A 27108-nucleotide genomic window follows, 5' to 3' on the forward strand; every position below is an offset into this window, starting at 1 on the left:
AAAATTATACTTTCCACATTAAATCGCCTTTGCACCTGTAATGTTAATCAATTGGCCACGTATGTGTAAATATATTTCTAGACTATCTATTCTGTTCCATTTATCTGTATGTCTAATCCTTCATCAATATGACACAGGATTACTTAGCTTTATGTATATCTTGGAATCCAATAATATACATCCTCCAACTTGGTTCTTCTTTGCCAGAATTGTTTTGGTTATTCTAGTTCCTCTGCCTTTTCATATAAATTTTAAAAACATCTTGTTGATATCTATTTTAAAAACCCTCTGGAATATTGATTTGGATTATGTTGACTCTATAGATCAGTTTGGGGAGAACTGACATCTTAACAGTACTGAATCTTCTGATTTATAAATACAATGTATTTATTTATTTAGGTCTCCTTTGATTTTTTTTCAACCCTGACTTGTGATTTTCAACATATGGATACTACACATCCTCAAAAGTACTTAAGAATTTCATGTTTTGTGGGGCATCTGGGTGGCTCAGTCAGTTAAGCATCCGACTTCGGCTCAGGTCACGATCTCACGGTCCGTGAGTTCGAGCCCCACGTCGGGCTCTGTGCTGACAGCTTAGAGCCTGGAGTCTGCTTCGGATTCTGTGTCTCCCTCTCTCTCTCTGACCCTCCCCCGTTCATGCTGTCTCTCTCTGTCTCAAAAACAAACATTTAAAAAAATTAAAAAAAAAAAGAATTTCATGTTTTGTGGTGCTATTGCAAATAGCACAGATTTTTTTTATAATTTCAGTTTCCAATTGCTCAATTAACATCATGTAAATTTTTGTTATATATTGTCCTTGGATTCTATAGTCCTTCTAAATTCACTCATTACTTCCTAGTAGCTTCATCATAGATATCTAAAATTTTATTTTGAAATATAAATAAAGGATTACATTGTAAACCAAAAATAAAAATTATAGTACATATTTTCAAGACAGGTTTGCAGGGGCAAAGACTATCTCTGATTGTTCAGCTGTGTTTACTGCTGACATGGCTAAGTGGGCCAATCTTTGCATCTCATACAGTTGGGTGGTAAATCCTTATCTATTCACTGCTGCCTGTGATCTGAGATGCCTTGACTAAGTTTTGGATTTTTCCATCAAAGTCGACTCTTAAAAAAAAAAAAAAAAATGCCTCTCATGGGGCACCTGTGTGGCTCAGTTGGTTAAGCATCTGACTCTTGGTTTCTGCGCAGGTTATGATCTCACAGTTTATGAGTTCAAAGCCCACGTCGGGCTCTGTCCGCACTGACAGCACAGAGCCTGCTTGGCATTCTCTGTCTCCCTCTCTCTCTGCCCCCTCCTCTGCTTGCTTTCTGTGTCTCTCTCTCAAAATAAATAAATAACGTTTAAAAATAAATAAATAAATAAATAAATAAATAAATAAATAAATAAATAAATTTTTTAAAAATGCCTTTCAGACACATTATAGAGATGACCTAGTACAATGAATGTGAAATCATTTCGAGATAGACAGTTCTGAATAGTGCTATTAGTGTCAGCCAGAAAAATCAGGAAGCCTTCTCTTGTAGAGCCCGTGAGCCCTCTCCGCAGCAGCCCATGGCAGGACCTGCGCAGACATACCCCAAAAGGTGTTGCTGCATAAATACGTGCGAGTGCAGCAATGCCAGACAGCACGGTGTTCTTCACAGGGGCCCAGCTTGTGTAAAAATGGCGAGAGTGGCAGGAGGTTGTTATAATTGGAATCAGTCTTATGATAACTATGTCTCCAAAAATATTATGAGGTAAGAACAGTGTTTGGCTGCAAGTGTGTGAGCTGAGGTTCTTGGGGCGTAGGAGTGGTGGGTGGAATGGAGGCCAAAGGAATAGTCCCAGCAAGGTGGATCAAAGGAAGCAGGCACAGTAAGGAGGCAGACGGCGGTGGCTTGGCTAAAGGGGACCCGTGTGGAGTTTGTTCCCTTCATTACAAGTTCCACCAGGACACCGATTGCCAAGGTAGCAAATAGCGGAACGCAGGCAGAAGGAAGAACTCCAGCCTGCGGGGAGCGACAGCACTTATAAAACTTTGAGATCGATGAGTGGTTAATTAGACACTCGCCCACTCACATGGAATGTAATGATTGATGCCTGGAGAGCAGTAAGGGGTCGGGATTTTATTTGTTTTCTCACTGGTGCACTATAGACACAGCATGAGAGTTGGTCTCCTATTTTATTTTTAAGCTTTGCGTTTGTCATGCATATTTGAAGCTCGGAGCTAATGCAGGATCACAAAGGAAACCGCAGCCAGAGGTTTCTGCCAGGTTTCTGCCAGGTAAACAAATGAAGACAGGAGGGCTGAAAGTCTCCTGCAAATGTTACCCACGACAAGAATTTTTACTCACCGTTGGTTTTCTGGACGTGTCTCACCTGTGTAGACAGACAGTTAATCCTGGGTCCTAATGACATTTAGTGAGTTGTTGAACAGAGTTCACTTTTTGATCGGTTGGGAAAACGTATCGTACTGAGGGTATTGATGGCAAGGAGGACCCATGCGTGGCCCAGAACACATACATGTGGAGCTCCCAGGTTTCGGTCTCGAACGCTATACAGGTTTGCTGTGTCTGCTGGCAGTGTGAACTTCCAGGATGGCAACCATGCCTTACCATTGCTTCTGCGTCCGACAGTCCCAGCACATAGTAGGCACTCTGTAAATATTTGTTACTGCAAATTAGAGTAGTGCAGCTTCTCATTTTAGCAACCACAGTTATAATTTTGTTTTGATGTTCTTTGATTCGATTCCTAATTGAAAAATATTTTCCCCTGTGAGCAACGAAAAGATATTTGCAAATCTAAGTACCTTAGATGAACTAGATGAAACTGTTAACCGTATCAGAATATAGGAATAGCCAAGGTGTCAATAATAGCTTGAAAAGTTTGTCACCTTTAAAGCAAATTGCAGCAAATTGAAGTCCCTAAATGAGATTTTTAAGGATAATATGTTCTATTAGCATTTTAGTTTACGATATTCGCTCAGACCGATAACATAGGGCCTTGATGCTCAAGTGATCTCTGAGCTTCTAATTTAGTATTAGGCCAGTACACCATCCGCGTAACTTATGTTAATAAATACTAGCTAATTGTATCATGTATAAAACAGGGCATTACCTTGTTCGGTACCATTTCGTGGAGATACGGAATTGATTCAGATGATAGAGTGCGTCTATCACTGCCCTTCGTATTTAAAAGGATAATTAATGACCCTGGTTTTTGTGTGCAGCAGGCAGCAGGTGAGGGAGAGTGCTGACAAAAATGAGGTTTATGATTTACCTCTACACACAAATGCACATCTTTGAGTATGTTACATAACATAATAATATTAAATAATGGTAGTCTTTATGAATATTGAGATATATTTTAAATATTTTCCCTTTTAGAATATTTATCACAGAAAATGTACAGTATTATGTATTGTGTTATGTCATATAATAATATGTGACAATTAGTTGGACTGACACCTTGGACAAATCATTGAGGGAAGGATACAGGATAATCATGGTCACTTCCCACTTTAAAATTCTGAGCTATAAGAAAAATACAAATCCCAGTGAGTGGTGATTTTATTTTTTAAAAAACTCTTACAAAGCGTTCACTATGTACCAGGCACTACTCTAAGCACTTTACAAATATGTAGTTATTTAATTCCATAACAGCTCTATAAAGTAGGCTCTCAGCAACATGATTCCCATTTTATAGACAAGGAAACTGAGGCACAGAGGTATAAAATAATTGGCCCACTCAGCTAGTGAATTGCAGTGCTAGGATTCAAAGCCAGGCAGGCTGCTTCTGGAGTTTTTAAGGAGAGCTGAGGTCTTCTTGTGAGATACAACTTGGAATACTTTCCATATCTTCCTTTGAAGGTAATTTTTGCAAACATGCCTGTGTTGCTTATGGTATCCTGAGTTTGACTCATAAATCCCAAGGATAGAAATTATGGTGGCATCTCTACTTTATTCTTCATGGAACTACATTTAAAAAATAATCAATCAATCAATTAATTAATTAATTTTAAAAAATTTAAAAAGTAATAATAAGAGTTGAAAGCACACTGTTCTTCCGTGAAGAGAGGAGATGTGATTTCCTGTCAGGAGAGTAGCCAGCCCCTTCTCATTTTTTCCTTCGGCTCTGTTCCATCGCTGCGTCTTCAGGGCCGCTCCGGGCCACAGAGACCAGTAGGACAGAATCCTCGCCCTCAGGTCTCAGGCGAATGCAGTGGTCTGAGCCTGGAAGGGGAGGAGCATCTTGTCCCCCTCTCAACATCCAGGGACATATTTTTGCCCCCCACAACTGGGTGATGGTACTGGCATGCAGTGGGTGGAGGTCGGGGGTGCTGCCGAAACTCCTAGAGTGCACGGGGCAGCCCCATAAGCAGGAATCGTCTGGCTCCAGAGGCCAGTTGTGCCAAGGTTGAGAAGCGAGTAAATGGCGATTTACTTGGACAAATGGTATGATCGCTGTAAGGACGGATGCAGGGAAAGGGGTTTCAGAGAGGCTTCCTGGAAAAATGACCCTAAAAGACCAGTCAGGATTACCCAGACAAGAACACATGACATTTTGTTGTGCCTATTTTGAACTTTTAGCTTTTTTTTAAAGTAAATTAGTGTGCAGGAAAGATATCTTTATCCCCACCCCCGTCCCGCACACAGCCATCATAGTATAGGGCAGGCCTGGGGTACAGACACGCCAGAGTCAGAGATAGGGGACTTCAGATATAGATGTAGATGGAATACAGATATATGAAAAACATTGATCCTTGTATTTTTAAATGGTCTCTTGTGTAAATTTTTCCAACCGGCTACTCAAAATGATTTTTACGTATATGAACTTCCAAGAAGAACACGCAAGAAACCATAAAACAGGACAGCAGATTGAGGGGAGAGTTGCTATTTTTTAATTACATATATTAGATAGTTTGTATTGCATTATTAAAAACATTAGCAATGTTTTTATTTTTTTTTACTTTTTTAAAATTTTTTTTTAATGTTTATTTTTGAGACAGAGAGAAACAGAGCATGAACAGGGGAGGGTCAGAGAGAGAGGGAGACACAGAATCTGAAGCAGACTCCAGGCTCTGAGCTGTCAGCACAGAGCCCGATGCGGGGCTCAAACTCACAGACCGCGAGATCATGACCTGAGCCGAAGTCGGACACTTAACTGACCGAGCCACCCAGGCGCCCGCCCCAATGTTGATTTAGTTTTTAAAAATATTTTATTTATTTATTTATTTTGAGAGAGAGAGAGATAACACAAGTAAGGGAGGGGCGGAGAGAGAGGGACAGAGAGAATCCCAAGCAGACCACCCTGCACTGTCAGCACAGAGCCCATGGTGGGGCTCAAACTCACGAACCGTGAGATCATGATGCGAGCCGAAACCAGGAATCGGACGCTTAACCGACTGAGCCACCCAGGCGCCCCTAACAATGTTTTTAAAAGTGGCTGGCTTTGCCAGATAAATAACAGATGACGGTGGCTAACATTTAGTGAGTGTCTACTGCTGCTTGGTAACATACATTGGTCTCATTTAATCCGTACAAGAACCTAGGAGTTTCAGGTGCTGTAGCTCGGAAGTCAGGGTGACCAGGCTCCTCCCGGTTGGAGCAGCTGGGGGTGGTGGCGCCTTTCCCTGAGGCAGGGAGCAGCCATGGAGTCTGGCCAGGGTCTGAGCCCGGGAAGGTGTGGTGAGCTGAGGTACCTGAGGGGCTGGGACCAGAGGAGTTGCTGTCAGGTGCGCGGGTCTGCAGCCAGCCAGGGACCACAGCCGGAGACAGAGATGCAAAGTCATCTACGTACGCAGGCATGAAGGTCCTGAGACTGAGTGATGTCCCCCAAGGACAGTGAGGAGAGCTGAAGAGGACCGTGACTGAAAGATGGGGGCCCATGTGGTGGAGGACAGGCTGGGGAAGGAGCTGAGAGCCAATGCTAGGGCCCAGAGTGAGGCCCGCCAGTTACCCCTGGCCTGGTTTTGCTTTGCTTTCCTTTGAACCTCTCAGAGACACCTCTGGTTGTGACCCCTGCTTCAACTTGGACCAGCTCTCGCTAGAGAAATTATCTGGATTAGCAGTTGTTGTGAACAGTTAAAGGCCAAGCACACCCCATCTGATTTTTCCAGTGCAGGCATGTGTGAATTTAAAACTTGAATCAAATCCTTCAAACTAAAGAAGTCCAAGAAAACCTGCATCTTTTGTTTTTGAAGTTCTTTTTCTTGGGCTGTTGAACCTTACTGATTTGCCAGTGGACCTTACACTCTTCCTTGAGTCCTTGATCATTAGAGGACGTGATTTAAAATTGCTTTCTGGGGATGGAGTGCACAACCTGGTGACTGTATTGTATACAATAACTGTATTGTATACAATAACCATACTGCATTGTATATTTGAAAGCTGCTCAGAGACTAAATCTTAAAAGTTCTCGTTATGAGAAAACAAAGTCACCATGTGTGGCTGTGGATGTTGACTAGACTTATTGCGGTGATCATTTTGCAACATATACACACATCAAATCATCAGGTTGCACACCGAAAACGAACACAGTGTTATGGGTCGATTATATCTCAATAAAAAAAAATTACTTTCCAAATCACACAGTTCCATACACACATCCTCTCTCCCCCGATGACAGCATACACATACTTCATTTTTCTTCTTGTAGCTAGATCTGTCCGTGCCTAACTGGTTTCCTCCCACACTGCAGCTACTATCCAGGAACAGCTGTGTGTGGGTCGATGGGCCGGAGGAGACAGCGTGACCGCTTGGTGGGAGAGCAGCAGGGGTGAAAAGCTCCGCAGAGCAGAGGGGCCCGGCCCTCACTGCCTCAGCGGTGGCCCAGTGACAGCCGCTTGTGGACTTCTGACCATATGCTTTTTCCCTGACACGCCATAAAGCCCTCCTGCTGGATGGCCTGTGATTTCTGAAAGGCCCCACCCTTGCAGAGCTACATGCCGCAGTTGTCTGTCTGGCACAGCTACCCATCCTGCTCTGCAGAGCCGGTTTTGTGAACTCCTGAGCTGCAGGGCTGTGGGGAGACCTTTCCCAGGCCCTGTGCTCCTTGCCCGGAGAGGAGGAGCCCCTGCTCTCCCTCACCTTTGATTCCTGGGGTCAGGACGAGTCTCGGGGACTTTGTTTCGGACCGTCTTTGAGGGCCCCGCCCGGAACACTCCTAAGCAGACGGGGCCAGATACCTTCAGCCCCTGACACTTGAGTGCAGGGTGAGAAGTTCAGGCCGCGCAGGCTTTAACCAGAATCACATGTTAGAGACGAATTCATACCTTTGCTTGTCACTTCTTTCATGGCTTTGGCAGGAATATTAGAAATATCACAGGAAACTGGCCATTAAATCAGCATGGGAGACCTCAAAAGTCTGGTAGTTTTAACTGTAAGATATGAATCTAAAATGTGAGGAGGGGAAGGGGTTTTTTTGGTTTTGTTGGTTTTTGGTTTTTGCTTTCCTGTACATCCATAGGCAGAGGGCCCTCCTGTGTCTCCCAGGCAGGCCTGTGTTGCACTGTGAGTGGAAGAACCCTCTCAGACACGGCCCAGACCACCCTCCCATCACCCTCAGATGCTCGCGGCACATTCCCTGCTCACAAATCGCCAGCCCTCCCAGCAAGCCCTCCGTGTTCTGCGCGGCCCCCGCGTCCTGCCCTCCTGGACGTCGTCTCTGGGGTTCTCCTCCTGTGTGCTCGGAGCAGTCTAAGCACCACGAGATTTGACACGGGCCACCACCCCGCCCCACTCTGGTTCTGGCTAGCTGGGCCTCAACGGAAGGACCTTCTGCCAGGCTTCTAAGTGCTCCACAGTAGGGACTGTATCTTAGAGTGTAGCGTGGGTGCTTCGTGGCCTTGTGTGGAGCAGGAAGTGAATATTTGTAACATTGAACTGGAACCTGGAAGAAAATAACCTGTCAGCTCGGGAATGATTTTATTGCTTCTACATGTGAAGAGAATATTATGTCATGATGAATTATTCCTTTTCTCCAGAAAATACCACACATCTCTCCTTCTTAGCTAGACTTCTTAAAAGAGCACTGTGTTCATGGTCTGTCTTCACTTTCTCTGAGTCCACTTACCCCTCAGCCTTCTTCCCTCAGGCTTCTCTGAAACTGCCCTTGGTAACTGCTAAATCCAAAAGGCACATTTTAAGGGGCGCCTGGGGGGCTCAGTCGGTTGAGCGTCTGACTTCGGCTCAGGTCATGATCTCTCGGTCCGTGAGTTCGGGCCCCGCGTTGGGCTCTGTGCTGACAGCTCAGAGCCTGGAGCCTGCTTTGGATTCTCTGTCTCCCTCTCTCTCTTCCCCTCTCCCACTCGGGCTCTGTCTCTGTCTCTCTCTCTCTCTCTCTCTCAAAAATAAATAATAAAACATTCAAAACAAAACTTTAAAAAAGGCACATTTTAAGCTGTACATCACCTCCCCGGCCTAAGTATTCAGTACAATGAACCATATACTGGGGTACCTGGGTGGCTCACTCAAGCATCCAACTCTTGATTTCAGCTCAGGTCATGATCTCACAGTTTGTGGGTTCGAGCCCCACATCGGGTTCAGCACTGACAGTGCAGAGCCTGTTTGGGATTCTCTCTCTCCCTCTCTCTCTGCCCCTCTGCTGCTAGCATGCATGTTATCTCTCTCTCTCTCTCAAAATAAATAAATAAAAACATCTTTAAAAACTAAAGAAAAAAAGAACCATCCACTCACTCCTTTCCGTGATGGTCATTCCATGGCTTCTAGGACACGGCCTTCAGCTAATTCTGTTGACCTCTTACGTCTCTGACCACACCTTCTCCACATCTGACTCCTTCCCACTGGCCTGTGCCTTACACGCTGGAATTTCCAGGGTTCTGGATTCCCTGAGGATGGTTGGCTCAATTATTATGTATCTTGTGTGTAAGTCACTGTGATGCCCAGCTTTCCCAAGGGGGTCTGGACATCACAAAGGCCCCTAACAGTTAACACATCCAAACATGAACTTCTGATTTTCTCCTGCCCAGCTCCCTGCTGACTTCCCCAAGTCACTGTTTTCTGTGTTCTGTGGCACGGTGAGAAAGCCTGGAATCTGGGAGTCGTCCTCTACTTCTCCTCCTCGGCTCCTTCCCTATCAAAGACCAAATCTTCATCGGCTCCAACTCCCTTTTGCCATCTTTCACCCAAACTATCGTAAACATGCCCTAATGTTCTTCAACTCATTCTCCACCCTGCCACCGCTTACGTTTGTAATGTGCGATCAAACGACGTTCCTCTCCTGTCTAATATCCTTCAGTTGCTCCCCATCACTCACAGATTACTCTTGACATACTCATTTTGGTCCTTTGTGATCTAGCCCCTGCCTTTCTCTGCAGACATCCCCACTCACATACTTACGAGTCCTAGACTGAAGCGTGCTATTTAATGCCCATTTGCTCTGCCTGTAACTCTTCTAGCCTAAGCAGCAAATTTCTCCTAGTCCTTCCTGGGCTTGCTCAAATATTATCTCCTCTGGGAGGTTTTGTCCTTATGCACTCAGGAAGTGAGCTGCTTCTTGTTTGTGAAATTTATATCGCACGCGGGACCGTGAGATCCTCAAGGGAAGGGACCACATCTTATTCGCCTCTGCATTCCTGCCACCTACCCTTGCTCCTGGTACGTAGTGCACTATTGGACAAAGAGTCTTGACTTCTTGTCTTCTTTCCCATTAGAACCCCAGGTTTCACTCTTAAAATGAGATTTCTACCTCCCCTTTATTCATGTACTGGCCTTCTCAAGGATTCTGAAGACAGCAATTCACAGATTCTGCAGTGATATCAGATACTCAGATTCTTCTGAAAGGATCAAACTGCTTTGCTTCTGTTAAAACAGAAATCTAGTTTGCTCAGAGTGCAAAGTGGACAAGCTTCATCGTGTGTCATGGGTTTTCTCTTTGCATGGAATGAAGGAGAGGGGAAGGAAACTACCGTTTGTTCAAAAGCCTCTGCTAGGGGCAGGACTAGGCTCTCATTTCCTGGATAGGCAGGAGCAGAGACATCACTGTCAAGAAGTCCTCGTCCTAGCTCTCCCGCTAACTAATGCGTGGCTCCCTGGAGCGAGTGGCCGTCTCAGATCCTTATTCTCCTCATTTAAAAATAAAAGGGTCAGGCCAAATTGTCCCCAGAGGTTGCCAAGCTCTAAGGTTTCGTTAGAACAAAAATCACTGAGTAGATTTGCCCTGAGCCAGCACCTGTGCTAGGCATTAGGGATGCCAATAAGATGCAGTCCTTAGCCTGTCGTATTCAGTGTGGAAGAATAATTCTGTTATTCTGACTCTGCACAGGCTGTTGCGACTACTTAAAATCAATCACTGATTGGACCTATATAAACAAAGTATGTTCAGTTAAGAAAGAAAAACCTACTGGGGCGCCTGGGTGGCTCAGTCAGTGAAGCTTCCAACTTCAGCGCAGGTCATGGTCTCACGGCTCATGAGTTCAAGCCCCGCGTCGGGGTCTGTGCTGACAGCTCGGAGCCTGGAGCCTGCTTCGGATTCTGTGTCTCCCTCTCTCTGCCCCTCCCCTGCTCATGCTCTGTCTCTCTCTCTGTCTCAAAAATAAATAAAAACATTTAAATAAATAAATAAATAAATAAATAAATAAATAAATAAATAAAATAAAACTTTAAGGAAAAAAAAAGAAAGAAAGAAAAACCTACTGAAACGATCGTGTGTAAAATTTCCTGCAAGGCCTAATTCAGATTAGATGAATAAATTATGGTTCGTGCCTCAAAAGAGGCTCTAACCCAGAGAAGACCCACTGTGCATGCAGCCGATAAAATAAATTTTATAATCAAGATTGTTACTCCTGCAGGAATAGTTTTTTAGGAAACCGCTGCTAGACCAACTCAGATTATCTGAAGGGTTTTATGTTACTTACCATGAAGTTAGAGGTAGACAAATACCGATGCTAAATACATGTCCTGAACAAAGATGGGCTTCATTCATAGCAGAATTTCACAGGGGTTTTGATAAAGTGCTCTGGATACTTCTGTTATGTGACATGTTCTTTTACCTGAGGCGGCCAGTCCCTAAAGAGGCATTCACATCTCTCGAGGATATGTGTTTCATCCGTTTTGTATTCTTGCAGAGTCTAGCCAGTTTCTTTTACCTTGTGCAAAATAAATCACAGGCTGATGCTGCACCGTGCTGGAACTGTCTGCCTACTTTCAGACCACCATAAAGAGTGTTTTCTCTCCTTGTGTCTTTTTTTTTTCATCTTAACAAATCAGTTGTGTTTTTCTTCCCCAGCATTGTTGAGGCATATTTGACAAATAAAATTATAGAATATATAAAGTGCACAACATGCTGATTTGATATACACACACATTTTCAAAGGAAGAGTTGAATGGTTGTGGGTATGATATTTGAAATTGTATCCAGGATTTCTAAGAGGTCTTCAATGATGATACTTTTGTAGATAGGATTGAGAACCAATGAGCAAGTGGATGGAGAGCAAAGGAAATGGAGATCACATTACGTTGGTAATTTCAAAGACAGATAAATAAAATTATCGTTAAATGAATCTAACAAAAACTATGTCTTTAAAAAATAGACTTTTTAAAAGATCCATTTTAGAGTCACAGAAAAAATGGAAGACAGAGTACAGAGAGTTCCTGAATACCCCTGTACCTGCACATACTCAGCCTCTTCCATGATCACCATCCCACACAGAGTGTGGGACCTACACATCATCATCACCCCAAGTCCATAATTTGCACTAGGGTTCACTCTTGGTCTTACACATTCTGTGGGTTTTGACAAATGTATAATGATTTGTATCCACCATTATAGTACCACACGAAATATTTTCACCTGAAGCCTGAAAATCCCTTATGCTCTGACTGTTCAGCCCTCCCTCCTAACTCCTAGAAACCACTCATCTTTTTCATGTACCCATAGTTTTGTCTTTTCCAGATTGTCATATAGTTGGAATCACACAGTACGTAGACTTCACAGATTGGCTTCTTTCACTTGGTAGTATGCATTTAAGGTCCCTCCATGTCTTTTCATGGATTGATGGCTCAGTTTCTTTTAACACTGAATAATATTCCATTGTCTGGATATATCACAGTTGATTTATCCGTTCACCTACTGAAGGACTTCTTGGTTGCTTCCAGGTTTTTGCAGTTATGAATAAGTCTGCTATAAACATTCCTGTGCAGGTTTTTATATGTACATAAGTTTTCAACTCATTTGGGTAAAATACCAGAGTGTGATTGCTCAGTCCTATGGTATGGGTATGTTTGGCAGTAAGAAACTGTCAGACTGTCTTCCAAAGTGCTGTACCATTTTGCATCCCCAACCGCAGTGAGTGAGCATTCCTGTTGCTTCACATTCTTGTCAGCATTTTGTGTGGTCAATGTTTTATAATTTTGTCATTCTAATAAGTGTATGGTGTTATCTCATGGTTATTTTAATTTGCCATCAGTGTGTCTTGTTTGGAGAAGTGTCTGTTCAGACTGTTTGCCTATTTTTTAATTGGGTTGATTGTTTTCTTATTAAAGTTTTAAGAGCTCTTTGTATATTTTAGACAATAGTCCTTTATCAGATATGTTTTTTGCAGATGTTTTCTCCAAGTCTATAACTTGTCTTCTCATACACTCAACAATGTCTTTCTCAGAAGTTTTTAATTGTAATGAAGTCCAGTTTATCAGTTATTTATTTTATAGATCATGTCTTTGGTGTTGTATCTAAAAAGTTATCACCAAACCTCAAGTCATTTAGATTTCCTTCTATGTTATCTTCCAGGGATCTTATAATTTTGTGTTTACATTTAAGTCTGTGATTCATTTTGAGTTAATTTTTGTGATGGGTAGAAGGTCTGTGTCTAGATGGATTTGTGTTGTGTGTGTGTGTGTGTGTGTGTGTGTGTGTGTGTGTTCAGTTGTTGCAAAAAAATTGTTGAAAGGCTATCAGTAGAAGGTCTGCGTCTAGATGGATTTGTGTTTGTGTGTGTGTGTGTGTTGTGTGTGTGTGTGTGTGTGTGTGTGTGTGTGTGTTCAGTTGTTGCAACAAAATTTGTTGAAAGGCTATCAGTTCTCTATTATATTACTTTTGTTCCTTTGTCACAGATCAGTTGACCATACTTGTGTTGGTCTATTTCTAGGCTCTCTATGCTGTTCCATGGATCCATTTTTCTATTCTTTTACCAATAGCATACTGTATTGATTACTTTAGCTTTATAGTAAGTCTTGAAGTTGGGTAGTATCAGCCCTCCAACTTTGTTCTTCTGCTTCAATATTGTGTTGGCTATTCTGGGTCTTTTGCCTCTCCATCTAAACTTTAGAATCTGTGTGTTGTCTTGTTATTTTTTGTTTAATACCAGAAATTTTGAACACTATAATGTGGCAACTCTCAAAATCAGATATCCTCTCCCCAAGGTTTGTTGCTGTGGCTATAGTTTAGTGACTTCCCTTGTTGTGGCTATAGTTCAGTGACTTTCCTCAGCTAATTCTCTGAAGTCTGAATACTTTGCTATATATTACCACTGAAGTCTCCACTTGGTTAGCTTAGCGGTCAGCAAATGATTGAACAGGACTGTCCTTAAATGCCTTGAACCAGTATGTCTCCCAGCCTTTATCAAGGGCTCTTTGTGCATATTGGGCTATGGTTTCAATGTTCCAGGAGGAAGTTGATAATTCTGCCTTAGCCTTTATTTCCTGCTTGTGCAGATCAACAATGCCGAGCGGAGGTGAGAAATTAGGACTTTGTTATGCCTTTTCTAGGTATGCACACAGTTCTTCATATGTGCTTGGCCTTCTAGATTCCTAAGAATATGTTAGAACTTTTCTAAGTCCCCTATGGACATCTCATTCTTGCAGCTATCCTTTTCATTCATTTTGGTTCACATCTTGTTTAGCCCAAATGTTATCAGCGGTTCAGGCAGCTATGATGTTAAATAATTGCTGCTGATTGTTTTTGACAAACACCCTGGGGGGGAAACTGTTCTCAGTGATGAGCTCAGAGTCAGGTTAAATGAAGATAAGCCCTGTGAATGGGGGCCATTCAGGCAGTTTCCAGGCAGCTCAGATAATGACAGTTCTTTAATAATGAAGCTTTTGGGGAGCCAAGCCCATTCTGCCCTCTCCAGTGGCTGCTAGGCTGCCAGTTTTCATAGGTACCCTGATTGTGATGCTGTTGTTTTTCAAAGCTTTTGCAGAGCTGAGGAAAGAAACATGAGAATAGGGCAAGGTCAGATGCCTCAAATCTCCCTGTTCCCACGTAGATTCAACCACTTTTCTTAAATAGACAGTACTTGGATGGTTGCAAGCCTTTATTGCTTTCCAGAGTTCTTAAAAAGTTGATTTTGACAGTTATTGACAATATTCTTCTTACTTTTATAAAGGAACAGAGCATTGAAGACTTTTATTCCACCATTCCCACCGATGTCACTCACTTGCAGTGTTTTTTATTCAGCTTTATTAAAAGTGTAATTTACATTCAAGAAAATTCACCAACTTAAAACCTACGATTTGTTGAATTTTGTCAAATGTATACAGTTATGTGACATTCACCACAATCATGATGTAGGACATTTCCATTATCTCAAAAAGTTCTCTGTTGCTGACATTTGGCAACCACTGAACTGTTTTCTGTCACTGCAGTTCTACCTTCTCTAAAATTTTGTATAAATGCAATTATATAGCGTGTGCTCTTTGTGTCTGGCTTCTTTTACTTAACATAATGCCTCTGAGACTCATCCATTTTGTTGCATGTATCAGTTGTTAGTGCCTTTGTATTTCTGAATATTTCTTTATATGTGTATACCACAGTTTTTATTTCCATTTGTCAGTTAAGGGACCTTTGTGTTATTTCCACTTTGGGGCTATTTTCTGAATAAATTTGCTGTGAACATTCACGTACAGGTCTTTGTATGGGTGTACGATTTATTTTATCTTGGATATAACTAAGAGTAGAATTGCTGGGTCATATTCTAAGAATATGTTTAATTTAGTAAGATATTACCAAATTGTTTTCCAAGGAGGCTGTATCCTTTTGGAAGTTCCAGTGGTTCTATGTCTTTGCTAAAACTTAGTGTTGACAGTGTTTTTAATTTAGGCATTCCAGTGTGTCTTATTATTTTAATTTGCATTTCTCCCATGACCACTAAGCATCTTTTCATGTGCTTATTTGCCATTTGAATATCTTCTTTTAGAACTGTATGTTCAGAGGCATCTGGGTAGCTCAGTTGGTTAAGCATCTGACTTCGGCTCAGGTCATGATCTCACAGTTTGTGAGTTTGAGCCCCTCATCGGGCTTCACATCAGGCTCTGTGCTGACAGCTTGGAACCGGGAGCCTGCTTCAGATTCTGTGTCTCCCTCTCTCTGTCCCTCCCTGCTTGTGCACTCTCTCTCTCTCTCTCTCAAAAATAAACATTTAAAAAACGAACTGTATGTTCAAATATTTTGCATGTTTAAAAACTCAAGATTGTTTGACCTATTATGGAATTTATTGTGGAGCTCTTATGTATTCTGGGCACAAGTCCTTTACAAGATACAGGTTTTACAAATATTTTTTTTCCAAGAAGAGGAGCAACTCTTAAAGTGCAGGCAAATATCTGGGTTCAGGGGAGATAAAAGGACCCAAATCTAGGTAGTCAAATCTAGTTTGTTTGAGTCTCCAGCTTTAGAAAAATAACAAATTGACCTCTTGTTTGTGTCAAAAAGTAGAAAGCATATTCAAGCACGTGACATATAAAGGATGAGCCCTTTGATGGCTTTTGTGTATGTAGGAGATCAAAAACTTTTGCACAGAATAAAAATGTTTGTTTGTGATTCCAACCTATGATGGAAGAACAGTTTGTTAGAAAAGTAAATTTTGTAAATGACAAGCAATCCTTACCTAAACAAACCTGTTACAGAGCTGCCAGATGAGCAACATCGACTTATTGAAGCTCTTCTGTACCTCATTATATATCCAAATGAGAATGTATATATAAAATTTACCTCACATACCACTCTTAGGTCTTAGGCAGCAATGGACACATGTGGAACTGACCAAAAAGATAGGCTGTCAGTTATAAGAGCAAAGGCCAAGCCCATGCTAAAGATAGCTTCAGACTAAATGATCAGTGTCTAATCCAGGGTTGCTTATTATATTTGACACTAATGAATGTGTAGTCAGTGGGTAAACTGGAGATGGCTGAAAATAAGGGGAGTCATCAGATATTTTTAAATAAATGAGTGACATGAGAAAAAGTTGAGAAATAGAACTGGTTTTAATGTAAAGCATTTGAATTGGTAGTGAAACCAATTAAGAGGCTATTGCCTGGCTTAGGTAAAAGATGAGAAGGCACCAAAATAGGGCCAAAGAAGAGGCAAGATTTCAAAAATACCACAGAGATGTAATTGATGGGACTTGGTAATCAAATGAATACAGACCTTAAAGAAGAAAAGTGTCAAGATGACTCCATTTGGCTGGCCTACTTGGTGATGCTCTTAATCAAGATAAGACAGTAAGTATCAGAAACAAGTTTGGAAGAGAATACGATGAGCTCAATTTTGAAAGTTGAGTTTGAAGGGTCAGCAGAACCCCACAAATGGGTGAGATTAATGAGTAGTTAGAAACGTGACTCTGGGGCTCAAGGGAGGTATCTGGGTTAGAGAAAGAAGATTGGACATCATCAGAGTCTATTTGATGGGATAATATATTTCAGTATATTCATGCAGAATAAAAAGAGCAATGACTATAGTCTGAATCCTAAAAAATATTAATAGTTAAGGGGCAGGTACTACTTGGTGACAGGAAGGAGATAGTGTTTAGAGAGATGAGGGAACTCATAATCTTAAATGCCAAAGAGAAAAGTTTCAAGGAATGGAGAGTGGGGATTATTGCCCATTACTACAAACAGGTCTTTGCTAAAAAGAAGATATGGAATTTGGTGATCAAAAAGCATTAGTCACAACTGGAAATAGCCTAAATATCCACCAGCAAAAGAGTAGATAAACCAATTGTATGTCTTTATACCATGGAAAACTACTCTGCCATTAAAAGGAATGATTACTGCTATACTCCATAAAATGGATCAATCTCAAAAATATTGTGTTGAGTGAAAAAAAAAAAAAAAGCCAGACACACAAAACTACATACCATATGATTCCATTTATATGATAACCAAGGATCGGCAAAATCAGTCTATGAGTGATAGAAATCAGAAAGAAGATGACCCTGAGGGAGGTAGGAGGGGATGTGGTGGTGAGGAGAGAATTGATGGTAAAGGAGCACAAGAGAACGTTCCTATGTGCAAAAATGTTCTTTACCTTGTTTGAGGGTAGTTAAAATTGCCAAAACTCATTGAGCTGAAAATTTAAAGCCAGAGCAGTCAGAATACAAAAGGAGTCATCAAAGATAGGAGATTGAACACCTGAATTTTCTTGCTATCTAAATTCCCACTGATTTAGAGAGGCATTCCTTTACAAAAGCAGATGTCCATACAAAGAGAGACACCACAACTATAAAATTTTCAAAGCAGAAAAACAGAAATGATGTAGTAGAGAACTTGGCAAGCCCAAGAAATAAAAGCTAAGTGGTCAGTGAAATAAGTCATAAATTCAGTCTGTACTACAATAATCCTAAAAAGCTCAAAAATGGGGATTGACATTTAAGGGAGGCTAAAAAGAAGACGGTTGTTTGAAATTCTGTTTTAAAGTAGATAGAGCCCTGGATTTACTCCCCCAGTTTATATCTAGGTGACTTTTCTTCCCCACCATCAGCCCAAAACTAGAAGTTGATTGCCTAGAGAGGCTACAACAGAAGTTCCCTAGGCTGGGGGAACACTAGACATAGTTGAAGGTGAGGCACTCAAGTGAAAATGGGAACTTCAGTGACAGTGATATTTATGTTCTAAATATTGAGGTTCTCAGGCCTCTTTTGTAGCTCAGCCTCAGCATATTAGAAAACACACTCAAGAAAAATCTGAGAATCTGAGTGCTGAGAAATCTGTTCAGCCCATGATAGTAAAATAAAATAAAATAAAATAAAATAAAATAAAATAAAATAAAAACAAGGGCAGCAAACCCCCAACTAGAACAGGTAAGAAGGCTCTGAGAGAGACGTCACCAAGGAAATTAGATTACTAGAGTAACACACTTAGGGAGTTAGATAGCTGAGGAAGTATTTGAGTTTGAATTTAGGGATAAATACATTGAAAACTAAGGAAACAAATAAACAAGACACTTATTAACTCCTAGGATAATGAAAAGTTGAGAATGGAAGACAAAATAATCAGAGTGTGATATACATGTGAACAGCATTTACATGGTCAATAATAAATATAATAAACACTGAATACTGATTTATCCAAAAACTGAAATTATGACATAACTATAATTATAAAAGATACAGTGTATGAATGGGGGGTAGGTGAGGGATGGAGACAGGTAGTAAAAAAAAAAAAAATAAATCATCATGCAGAGAATAAAGTCTATAAATAATGATTTGTACTGAAAAATCAAGAAGTAACAGCATAAACATGTTGTTAGAGGTAAACGCCAACAAAAGAAATGGGCGAAGAGTTGCCCCCAAAGAGGCATAGATGAAAAAGGACAGGAGGAGGGGTAATGTGTGACTCTTCAAACCATATGCATTCAATAAGTATGATTTTTAAAGTATAATCAGATAAAGTAAACTAGTAAAGGTATTTGCAAGAGCATTTTAGGAAATTACATTGTAATGGATTGAAGAGTGAATGAATATTGAGACTGTCCTCGGGCAGTTGAGTAGTGTAAGGAAGGGAATATTGGGGTAGGTTAGTACAGTTGCTTGATGGAAAGATTAGGATTGAGGGGAAAATTGTTTGTGTGATTATGGTGATTTAGGTAGCTAACTAATTGGTTAGTCAATTTGTTCAAGACAGGGATAAGCTTAAAGAGAAGAAAGCAGTCGAGAGAATTTGCTGAGGTGAGGGAATAAATGAGGTATCAAGGTCCCAGAAGAAGTGGTGGATGTTGAAATAAAAAACAAGATGAAAGGGTTAGCTTTGAAAAAGAAGAGGAACATCATTTTTTTTATGATGAAGGAAAGGATTATTAAAAGAATTTATGTCTGATAGCTTATGTTCAGCTATATTTTCTCATTGACAGCAGTGGCTAAGTTCTCTGTTGTGGGACTGGGATATTTTTCATGATCTGAGATTGGGAGCCAACCAGACAAAAAAATGAAAGGAATGCTGAGTAGCAATTTTCAGAGCCCAGCTGAGGATGAAAATCAAAATGTATTTATTCGTCAGCCTGGTCTGCCATAACAAAATACCACAGACTGAGTGTCTTAAACAACAGACATTTATTTTCGCACAGTGCTGGAGGCTGGAAAGTCCAAGATCAAGGTGCCAGCAGGGCTTGGTCCCTGGTAAGCACACTCTTTCTGACTAGCAGACAGCCACCTTCTCACTGTGTTCTCACATGGCACATTGAGAGAGCGCGAGCTCTCTGGTGTCTCCCCTTGTAAGGAACCAATTCTGTTGGATCAGAGCTCTTTCCTGTGACCTCATTTAACCTCAATTACTTCTTACTCCACATACAATAACATTGAGGGTTAGGGTTTCAGCATACGAGTTTGGGTGGGGACACAATTTAGTCTACCATATATATAATTCAGCACTGAGTTATCTTGCCATTTATACCCAATAGCCCAAGAGTAGGGGAGAGGACAGATGGTTAAGTTGATCTGAATTTGGGGACTAGCATGATCGCGGTGGCAAATGAATGGAGGGACTGGTGAAAGCAGGGCTAAGATGACTGTTCATGCATTCCAGGAAAGGAGAGGGAAGCCAGGAAAAGGCTGGGTTTAGATTAGGGGATGGGTAGGGACTGGTAGGCTGGAAAGCCAACGGGACGCTTTGCATAGCATACCTTGAGTGGGTACAGTACTTTGTAGGGACATAACTTTTCATTTCTACACTTTCAACTTCATTGGCAATAAATGAGAATCAATCTGAAAAGAAAATTTAGGCTTATTAGTGGTAGCAATCACCACCTTTTTCTTTCTTTTCAGACGACTGCATACATTGAACAAGTGTGCCTCAATGAAACTTGATGTGAACTTCCAAAGGAAAAAGGTAGGTGTCTACACCTTACTAAGATCATGGTTTATGTTAACAAAAGAAGTTTGCATTCATGGATTAAAAACAACAGGAACCCAAGCAAAATTCTGAAATGCCCGACCATCTATGTTTGTTTTCCAAATATCCCAGCTCATCATAACCATCATAAATAAGTCCCATGATAAATCCAGGCTGAGGTCCATTTGTTTCACCATTTCACTTTGTTTTCATTTTGATCAAAGAGTTTTGCTGAAAGATATAAAATGCCTTCTCTGTGGTCATCTTTTAGAAGTTTCTTTAGTCGTAAGTGTCCACTCCCCATCAGTCTCAAGTACTCCACAGTGATGTGTAGATTAAGCGAATGCAGAAAAGAACCCGTGGGCCCGTGCCAAATGTCTTTTGCTTCATCCTGTTCCATAGCATTTTATTTCCAAGTACCCTGGAAGATGTGCTCATCCACAGGCAGGTTCATTTCATAATCGGTGAGGGGTCGTGTGGAGTGTGGCAACAAGATGCGGGGCCTGCCTCCTCTATACCATCCCTCCCACTTACACTTCTCTCTGCTCACAAGGAATTTCGTTCAGTTTTAAGAGTCACTATGCTCCCTCCGTGTTCTATGACTAGCATGTGCTATTCCCTCTGTAGGAATGAGACAGGACACTTCAGTTCTGAAATAAAGCTGTACTTTATTGAGCACTTACTGTTTTCGAGGAGCTATGTTATGTGCTTGCCATACGTGATCTCATTGAATCCATTCAGGTAGGATCTCTGTTTTCTAGACAAAGGAAATAAAACTTGAACGGGTTGTCATTTGCTCATGATCTTTAAGCCAGCGGGAGAACGGAGTTTCAAACTCAGGCATGCCTGACTCCAAAATCAAGGCTCCTAATAACCACTGTCGCTGAAAACCCTCCCTATCCCTCAGTGAATTGATCCTCTTGGGAAATTCAAAATAAGATCGTTGACTACTTTTTTCATTTCACATCTCCAATATGTAACAAGTCAAGCCACAGTATATTTTGAAGAAGCAGAGAAAACATCTTTGAGTCGAAAGAAAGTGCTATTTATCCTGGTCTACCCAGAGAAATCATTAAATCCAATGGATTTTAAGTCACTCTTGAGTAACCTGATCTTTAAAAAATAACTTGAATTTGAATTTCTATTCTAAAATAGCACCCAAAGGAAAAAAAAAAAAAAAGCAAATGAATTTTGGTTGACCTCACCTTAAAAACAGTTTGGAGTTTGAGTTAGAAACCAAAGATTTAAGCTAATGAGGTAAAATGGTGAAAAACAATATCCAGAGAAATATTAAAATATGAGCAATTTGTCTAGGCCAAAGACAAATTAAAAATGTGGAAATAAGCGTCCCAACAGCTGTCTGGCTGAATAGACCCCTTGAAAAGCATACACACGATCTGAAGCGTGAGCATCAGATGTTGTTTTGGTCGTAACACATGGTTCTTATTAACCTAACACAGCCACGCCTATGTGTCTAAAGCATGGCTGATCCATACGGCTTCCTAGACAGATCTGTGTAGCTGCAGTGTATTACAAGAGACAAAAACTAATGACATGATTTGTTTTCAGCCAAGTGGAGTGATCAGATTCTCACCCTATCACCAGCTTTTCAAAAACCCACATGTGAGATCGGCCGGAATAACATTTGTTAGGCTGGTTGTGTGTTACCTTCACAAAAGTTCCTCTGTAAATCGGTCACTTCAGTATTCTGACATTCTTAATTTATTCCTCACGTTGGATGTAGCGGCCCTTACCCTTACAGCCCCTGCTCAGCTAGAGGCCTCACAAATGCATGCACTGAAATAAAATACGGCTTTGCACTCAGTAAATTGAGAAGACATGGCCTGACTTCTCAAATAAATAATTTCAACATGTGGTCTTCACCACCTTGTGAATCTCAATAATGACCAGCATCTGGGGCTGTGGTCTAAGCAGTTATGCAGGAGACCGTGTGGGGGTGTGCATGCCTGTGATCTGCCCCTTCCACAAGTCATAGGCTCACCCTTTATTTTACTGCACCAAAAAAATATAAATACATACATAAATACAAGCTAGGACTAGGTCAAATGATCAAACGTAGAAAGTGAAACTTGAGAAGAAGCACCATGTGACACTGCAGTCAACTTCGGAATTCGTTTAGTCGGAAGAAAAAGACAACCAGCAGCATTTCCTCTAGGTATGTCCCCATTTTAGGCAATCTAAGAAATAAAAATATAATCCTTACCTCTCATCTGCAGAGGCCCAGACGTGACTCATTCTGTAGAATATCATCCCCAAATTGCCTAAGTGTCCATAGCCCCAGTGGTTCTTTCTCCCTTTGGGATCAATGAAAGGGCTACATGTGCTCACCTAGCAGTTTGTGTGGGCAGCAAACACCCACACAGAGCATGCTCTGTGCCGGGCGCTGTCCCTCCCCGTGTACTCCGAGTCACGGATGCACAGGGAGTAACTTGCTCAAAGTCACGCAGAAATAGCAAGGTTTGACCCCAGATACCCTGGCACCAAAATGCCCCTCCTTGCCTTTCAAAGAATTCACAGGGGCGCCTGGCTGGCTCAGTTAGCCAAGCATCTGACTCTTGATGTTGGCTCAGGTCATGGTCTCGCAGTTCATGAGTTCGAGCCCCGAGTCAGGCTCTGCACTGCAAATGCTAGGGATTCTTTCTCTCCCTCTCTCTGCCCCTCTCCTGGTCTCTCTGTCTCTCTTTCTCTCTCTCTCTGTCCCTCAAAATAAATAAATAAACATTAAAAAAAAAAACTTTAAAAAAATAACACAAAGGGGGCACCAGGGTGGCTCAGTCAGTTAAGCGTCAGACTTTGGCTCAGGTCATGTTCTCACGGTTCGAGGGTTGGAGCCCCGCATCGGGCTCTGTGCTGACAGCTCGGAGCCTGCTCTGGATACTATGTCTTCCTCTCTGTCTCTGCCCCTCCCCCGCTCATGCTCTGTCTCTCTCTCCCAAAAATAAATAAACATTAAATTTAAAAAAAAAAAAATAACACAGAATTCAGAAATGTACTGGAGTCTGAGGGGACTTCTGGCACTTGGCCTGAGGCCTGGAAGAGTTTCCTCTGCAATACATACAATTATAATGCATTTTTATTGTTGTTTTTAGAAGAGGGATGTTTCTTGCCATCTGTACAGAAGTCCATGATTTATTTAATGTCCTTGTAGAAATGCATCTCTGGGTCTCTCACAGTGAATGTCCTTGCTCTGCTTTGCATTTCCTTCTCATTGGATTTTGTTTTTTAAATTCTGAAGAGTTTGATGGGTTCACCCAAGAAAGAAAAACAAGTATAGAAACAGATGAGGATGGTGAAGCCTCATTCATACTTACTTGGGCGCACGCCTTTCTTGGACAACAAATGGCTACTTGCAAAGCCCCAGGAGAAATGAAATCACACCTGCCTCCCCCTCTCAAGATAGTAGCGCAAGATTTTCTCTTTGTGGGAGAGAAAAGTGATTTATCAGAGATTCAAGGTAACCTTCCCTGTCTCTGTGAGAGTCAGGTAGAGAAGAGTATTCTCAGTCTCGGCCACACACCTCACTGAGACACTTACTAAAACCCAGGCGGGAGGCATTTCTGGAGACCCTGAGGACACCAGCAGCTCCCCTGCCTCTGGCTTCAGGCTCCTTCCCCTGCAACCCTGCAAAGGGTACATTCCAGCTTCTGAACAGGTGGACTCCACCACTCAGCTCCCGTTAACCTGAATGGAAGATACACTTCTAAATTTCTATGTAACCGTGGATTAGCTGCCTCTTGCAGCTGTGGACCTGTGTGGGCTCCTGTTTCCAGTGTAAAGATCTGGCCAAATGCCATTAAAATAAAAAAATTAAAAAGAAAAAAAACACCTTTCTTTTGCAATGTCTGTTTGGCATTTGTCTCTGAGAAATATATAATTTCAACTCAGAATGTTCCCATTTTTCGGAAAAGCCAAAATATCAGCATTTCATCTAAATTAAAAACTCCAAGGCCCACACAGAGCTACTTGTTCTCAGAAAAAGTGTTTCTTCTTCATCATTACCTACAAAATTCACACTTGCTTCACGATGACCTTAAAACTCCCCATTGGTTAGTGTTTATGTGCTATGACTTTCATTCAAAGTTAAAGTCGAGACCAAAGACTCCAGTAGGCTGTCTGTTAAATGAGGAAAGAGACAGACATATATGCTCACAAGGCTCTTCCCTACGATTTCCCAAGAGAGAAAGGCTGGCTTCAGATGGTTCTGGTTAAAGTTATAGTTTTAATAAAGCTCTCTGAATCATGACCAAAGGTGGAAAGCAACTCAGAAACCATGACTAATTGCCACCTTGCAGCCAGCATCTCGGGGCCTGGATGCTATCAGCATTTCAAAGGAGCTGCAGCTGTTGTCCAGGGGCCCGGTCTCCTCTCCCCTCCACCCCCTCTGCTTTTCACACACACCCCAGTCTCTCCCTCCAAATTAGACGCTTCCCACTAGCTCCAAACAGCAGAGTCAAAAGAGAAAAAAATTACGTCGTATTCCAGCATTCGCTTGACTGGAGAGTATTACAGTCTCAAATTGAAGATAATTGCAGGTGCATATCCTAGAGCCATTAGATCTTTGAGTTGGAAGGGATGTTCCATCATCTCCTCCAGCCTCTCATCCACTACAGGATTTACTTCCGAGAGCCTTGCTCATAGCCCACTCAGCCTCTGCCTGTGAGCATCTAGCCACGATGAGTTTGCTGCACTGCAGGGCAATTTATTTTCTTTCTAATTACTGGAAGTCTTCCATACAGTAAGCCGAAAGCGGATTTGACGTAAACTCTCGCCCATTGGATTCTAGCTCTTTTCTCTGCAGAAGCACTGAGGGCTCACTTTTCACACAGCAGCCCATCAATGCTCAATCCTCTAGACTGGGGGTCCGCAAACCACTGTTCCTGTTTTTGCAAACAAAGTGAAACTTGCATTAGAGCACTCATTCTTCTGGCTCTAATAGCAGAGTTGACCAGGTATGACAGGGATCGCATGGCCCAGAAACCTATAGTATTTACTATCTGACCCTTTACAGAAAGTTTTCTGACCTCTGCTCAATCTTGAACAGTTTCTCAAACTGTCTATGGTGAGTGACTTAGGGTTTTTGGTTTGTTTATTTATTTAATTTATTTTTACTTCATGAAATTTTATCTCATTAAGAGGCCGCCATTCAGTTCTGTTAAGGTCTTTATACATCCCGATATCACCAGTCTCTAACAACAATAAGTAGCTTTACATTGTACTTTAAGGTTTACGTGGCATTTTCACATATAATCTCCTTTGGCTGTGTTGACAAATCATGCTGGATTTATATTACTATTAGTCCCATTTACAACTGAGATAATTGACTCTCAAAAAGGGTACCTTGGTCAACATTACTTAGTGAATTACCTAACATGAGTTCTCCTGGCTCATTCAAGTTATTCTTAAAATTGACATAACTTTGAGGCATCCTCCAGAGAGCTCCCCTGTAGTTGCATTCAGCCTTTTGACCACACTCTTTGGTGTGAACTACTCAACCAGTTACCAAAAGAACTCTCTATAGCATCCAACACGGTTAGCCATCTTGGTCACAACGATATCGTGAGAATCTCTTGTCAGTTCTTTTGCTGAAATCCAGACACTCTGTGTCTGTATTTCCATGGTATACTAAACCATTGAGATGGGAGATTAAGGTTCGTCTGGTGTGTCTTTTTCTCATAAATACATCTCACTCCTAGAGATTTCCATTTTGCATTCCTAAATAATCAAGCTATTTGTTTTTAAGCCTCAAAAAAAATTATCAAACAGAGGAGATCTCAATATCTCTTAATCAGTACACTTCCACAATTACTGGAGAGTCGGCTGTATGCACGTTAAGTCTGCTGGGCCCTGAGTGTTTAGAAAAAAAAAAAAAACTTAAACTCTAGTACAGTGTGTTTTTCATATTGTCAGTCACGACACGTTGGTGAGCTGTGAAACAATTTTGTTGGGTAACAGACAATATTAAGAAAAATAGACTAAACTAGATTATAAAATATGAGTAAAAACAAGGATAATATTTATATCATGAGCTTGGTTATTTATTCGTTTGTATGTTTGTTTATTGTAACATGTGTGTGCCTTAAGTTGTGATGGAAAGTTTCTTATTGTAGGTCACTATCAATAGGTTGAAAGATTCTGCCCTGGTGGAAAAACCAGACAGAATCATGTCACTGCCCTTTGGGACATACTATGATAATCATATGCACAGGATGCTAAAGGAGAATGGGTGTTTTTTTTTTTTTTTTCTTTTTTCTTTGTTTTGTTTGTTTTTTTGCTTTGGTTTTCATTTGTTTGTTTGGGTTCAAAAGATCTAAATACTGCAAAATTTCCCTGAACTGCTGGCCGTGTTTTCCAGGAGTTCACCACTTTTTCACATGCCTTGGTTGGATTGTAAATACCCTCCTGTTGCCCAAAGCTAGTATAATAAACCCTTAGAGTCTAGCAGACGGGGGCAAGCTTTCCATTGCCAGTCCACAGTGCCCAGCTTGGCATCTTTTCTTGACCAAAATAAAGGAATCCTTATCCAACTCGTATGTGGTTTTCCAGCATCAGTAACCGAGTTTGGGCTAACTTGAGAGACATCATTGGAGCCCACGCTAAATATCGTAATTTCTATTTAAAATATATACATTTTCTTTAAAAATATATCCTTTCTTTGCCTTCTCAAAACGTATTTGCTGAAAGGGCTTTTTCAGAATGCTAACTTAATATCAGCTTCTTTTCACTAGCTTCCTGAAATGTGATCTGAAAATCCAGTGAGCTCACCCTTCAACCTTTATGGTGCCTGATACATAAGTGGCTCTCAAATGCCATGTCTTACTGTGTATCAATCACAGAAAAAGAGAACTCTAAAATGCTATAAAGAAAGTATAACTTTGATTCATCATCCGAGACCCTTTCCTTTTTTCCTACGTGTACATCTTTTTAAACTCTTTTGCCAAAGCTTTATATAACTTTTTTTAAACTCAAAGCTAATTTCCCACTGTGATCCCAAAGCAATGGAATTCTCCATTAGTACCTTAGTTT

The 27108-nt window shown here is 41.3% G+C and overlaps 1 protein-coding gene across 8 annotated transcripts in view; it reads left to right on the forward strand.

Annotated features, from left to right (window-relative positions):
* STARD13 (StAR related lipid transfer domain containing 13) overlaps positions 1-27108 on the forward strand; it is a 237322-nt gene that overhangs the window by 179209 nt on the left and 31005 nt on the right. For all 8 annotated transcript variants that reach the window (XM_078433466.2, XM_078442332.2, XM_060637375.3 and 5 more), the window contains exon 4: positions 19998-20061. In XM_078433466.2, coding sequence (XP_078289592.1) covers positions 19998-20061 — 64 coding nt within the window. The remainder of the gene's footprint in view (positions 1-19997; positions 20062-27108) is intronic.

The sequence above is a fragment of the Panthera onca genome, chromosome A1 (genome assembly GCF_046562875.1).
Source record: "Panthera onca isolate mPanOnc1 chromosome A1, mPanOnc1 haplotype 2, whole genome shotgun sequence".
Classification (NCBI taxonomy): Eukaryota; Metazoa; Chordata; class Mammalia; order Carnivora; family Felidae; genus Panthera; species Panthera onca.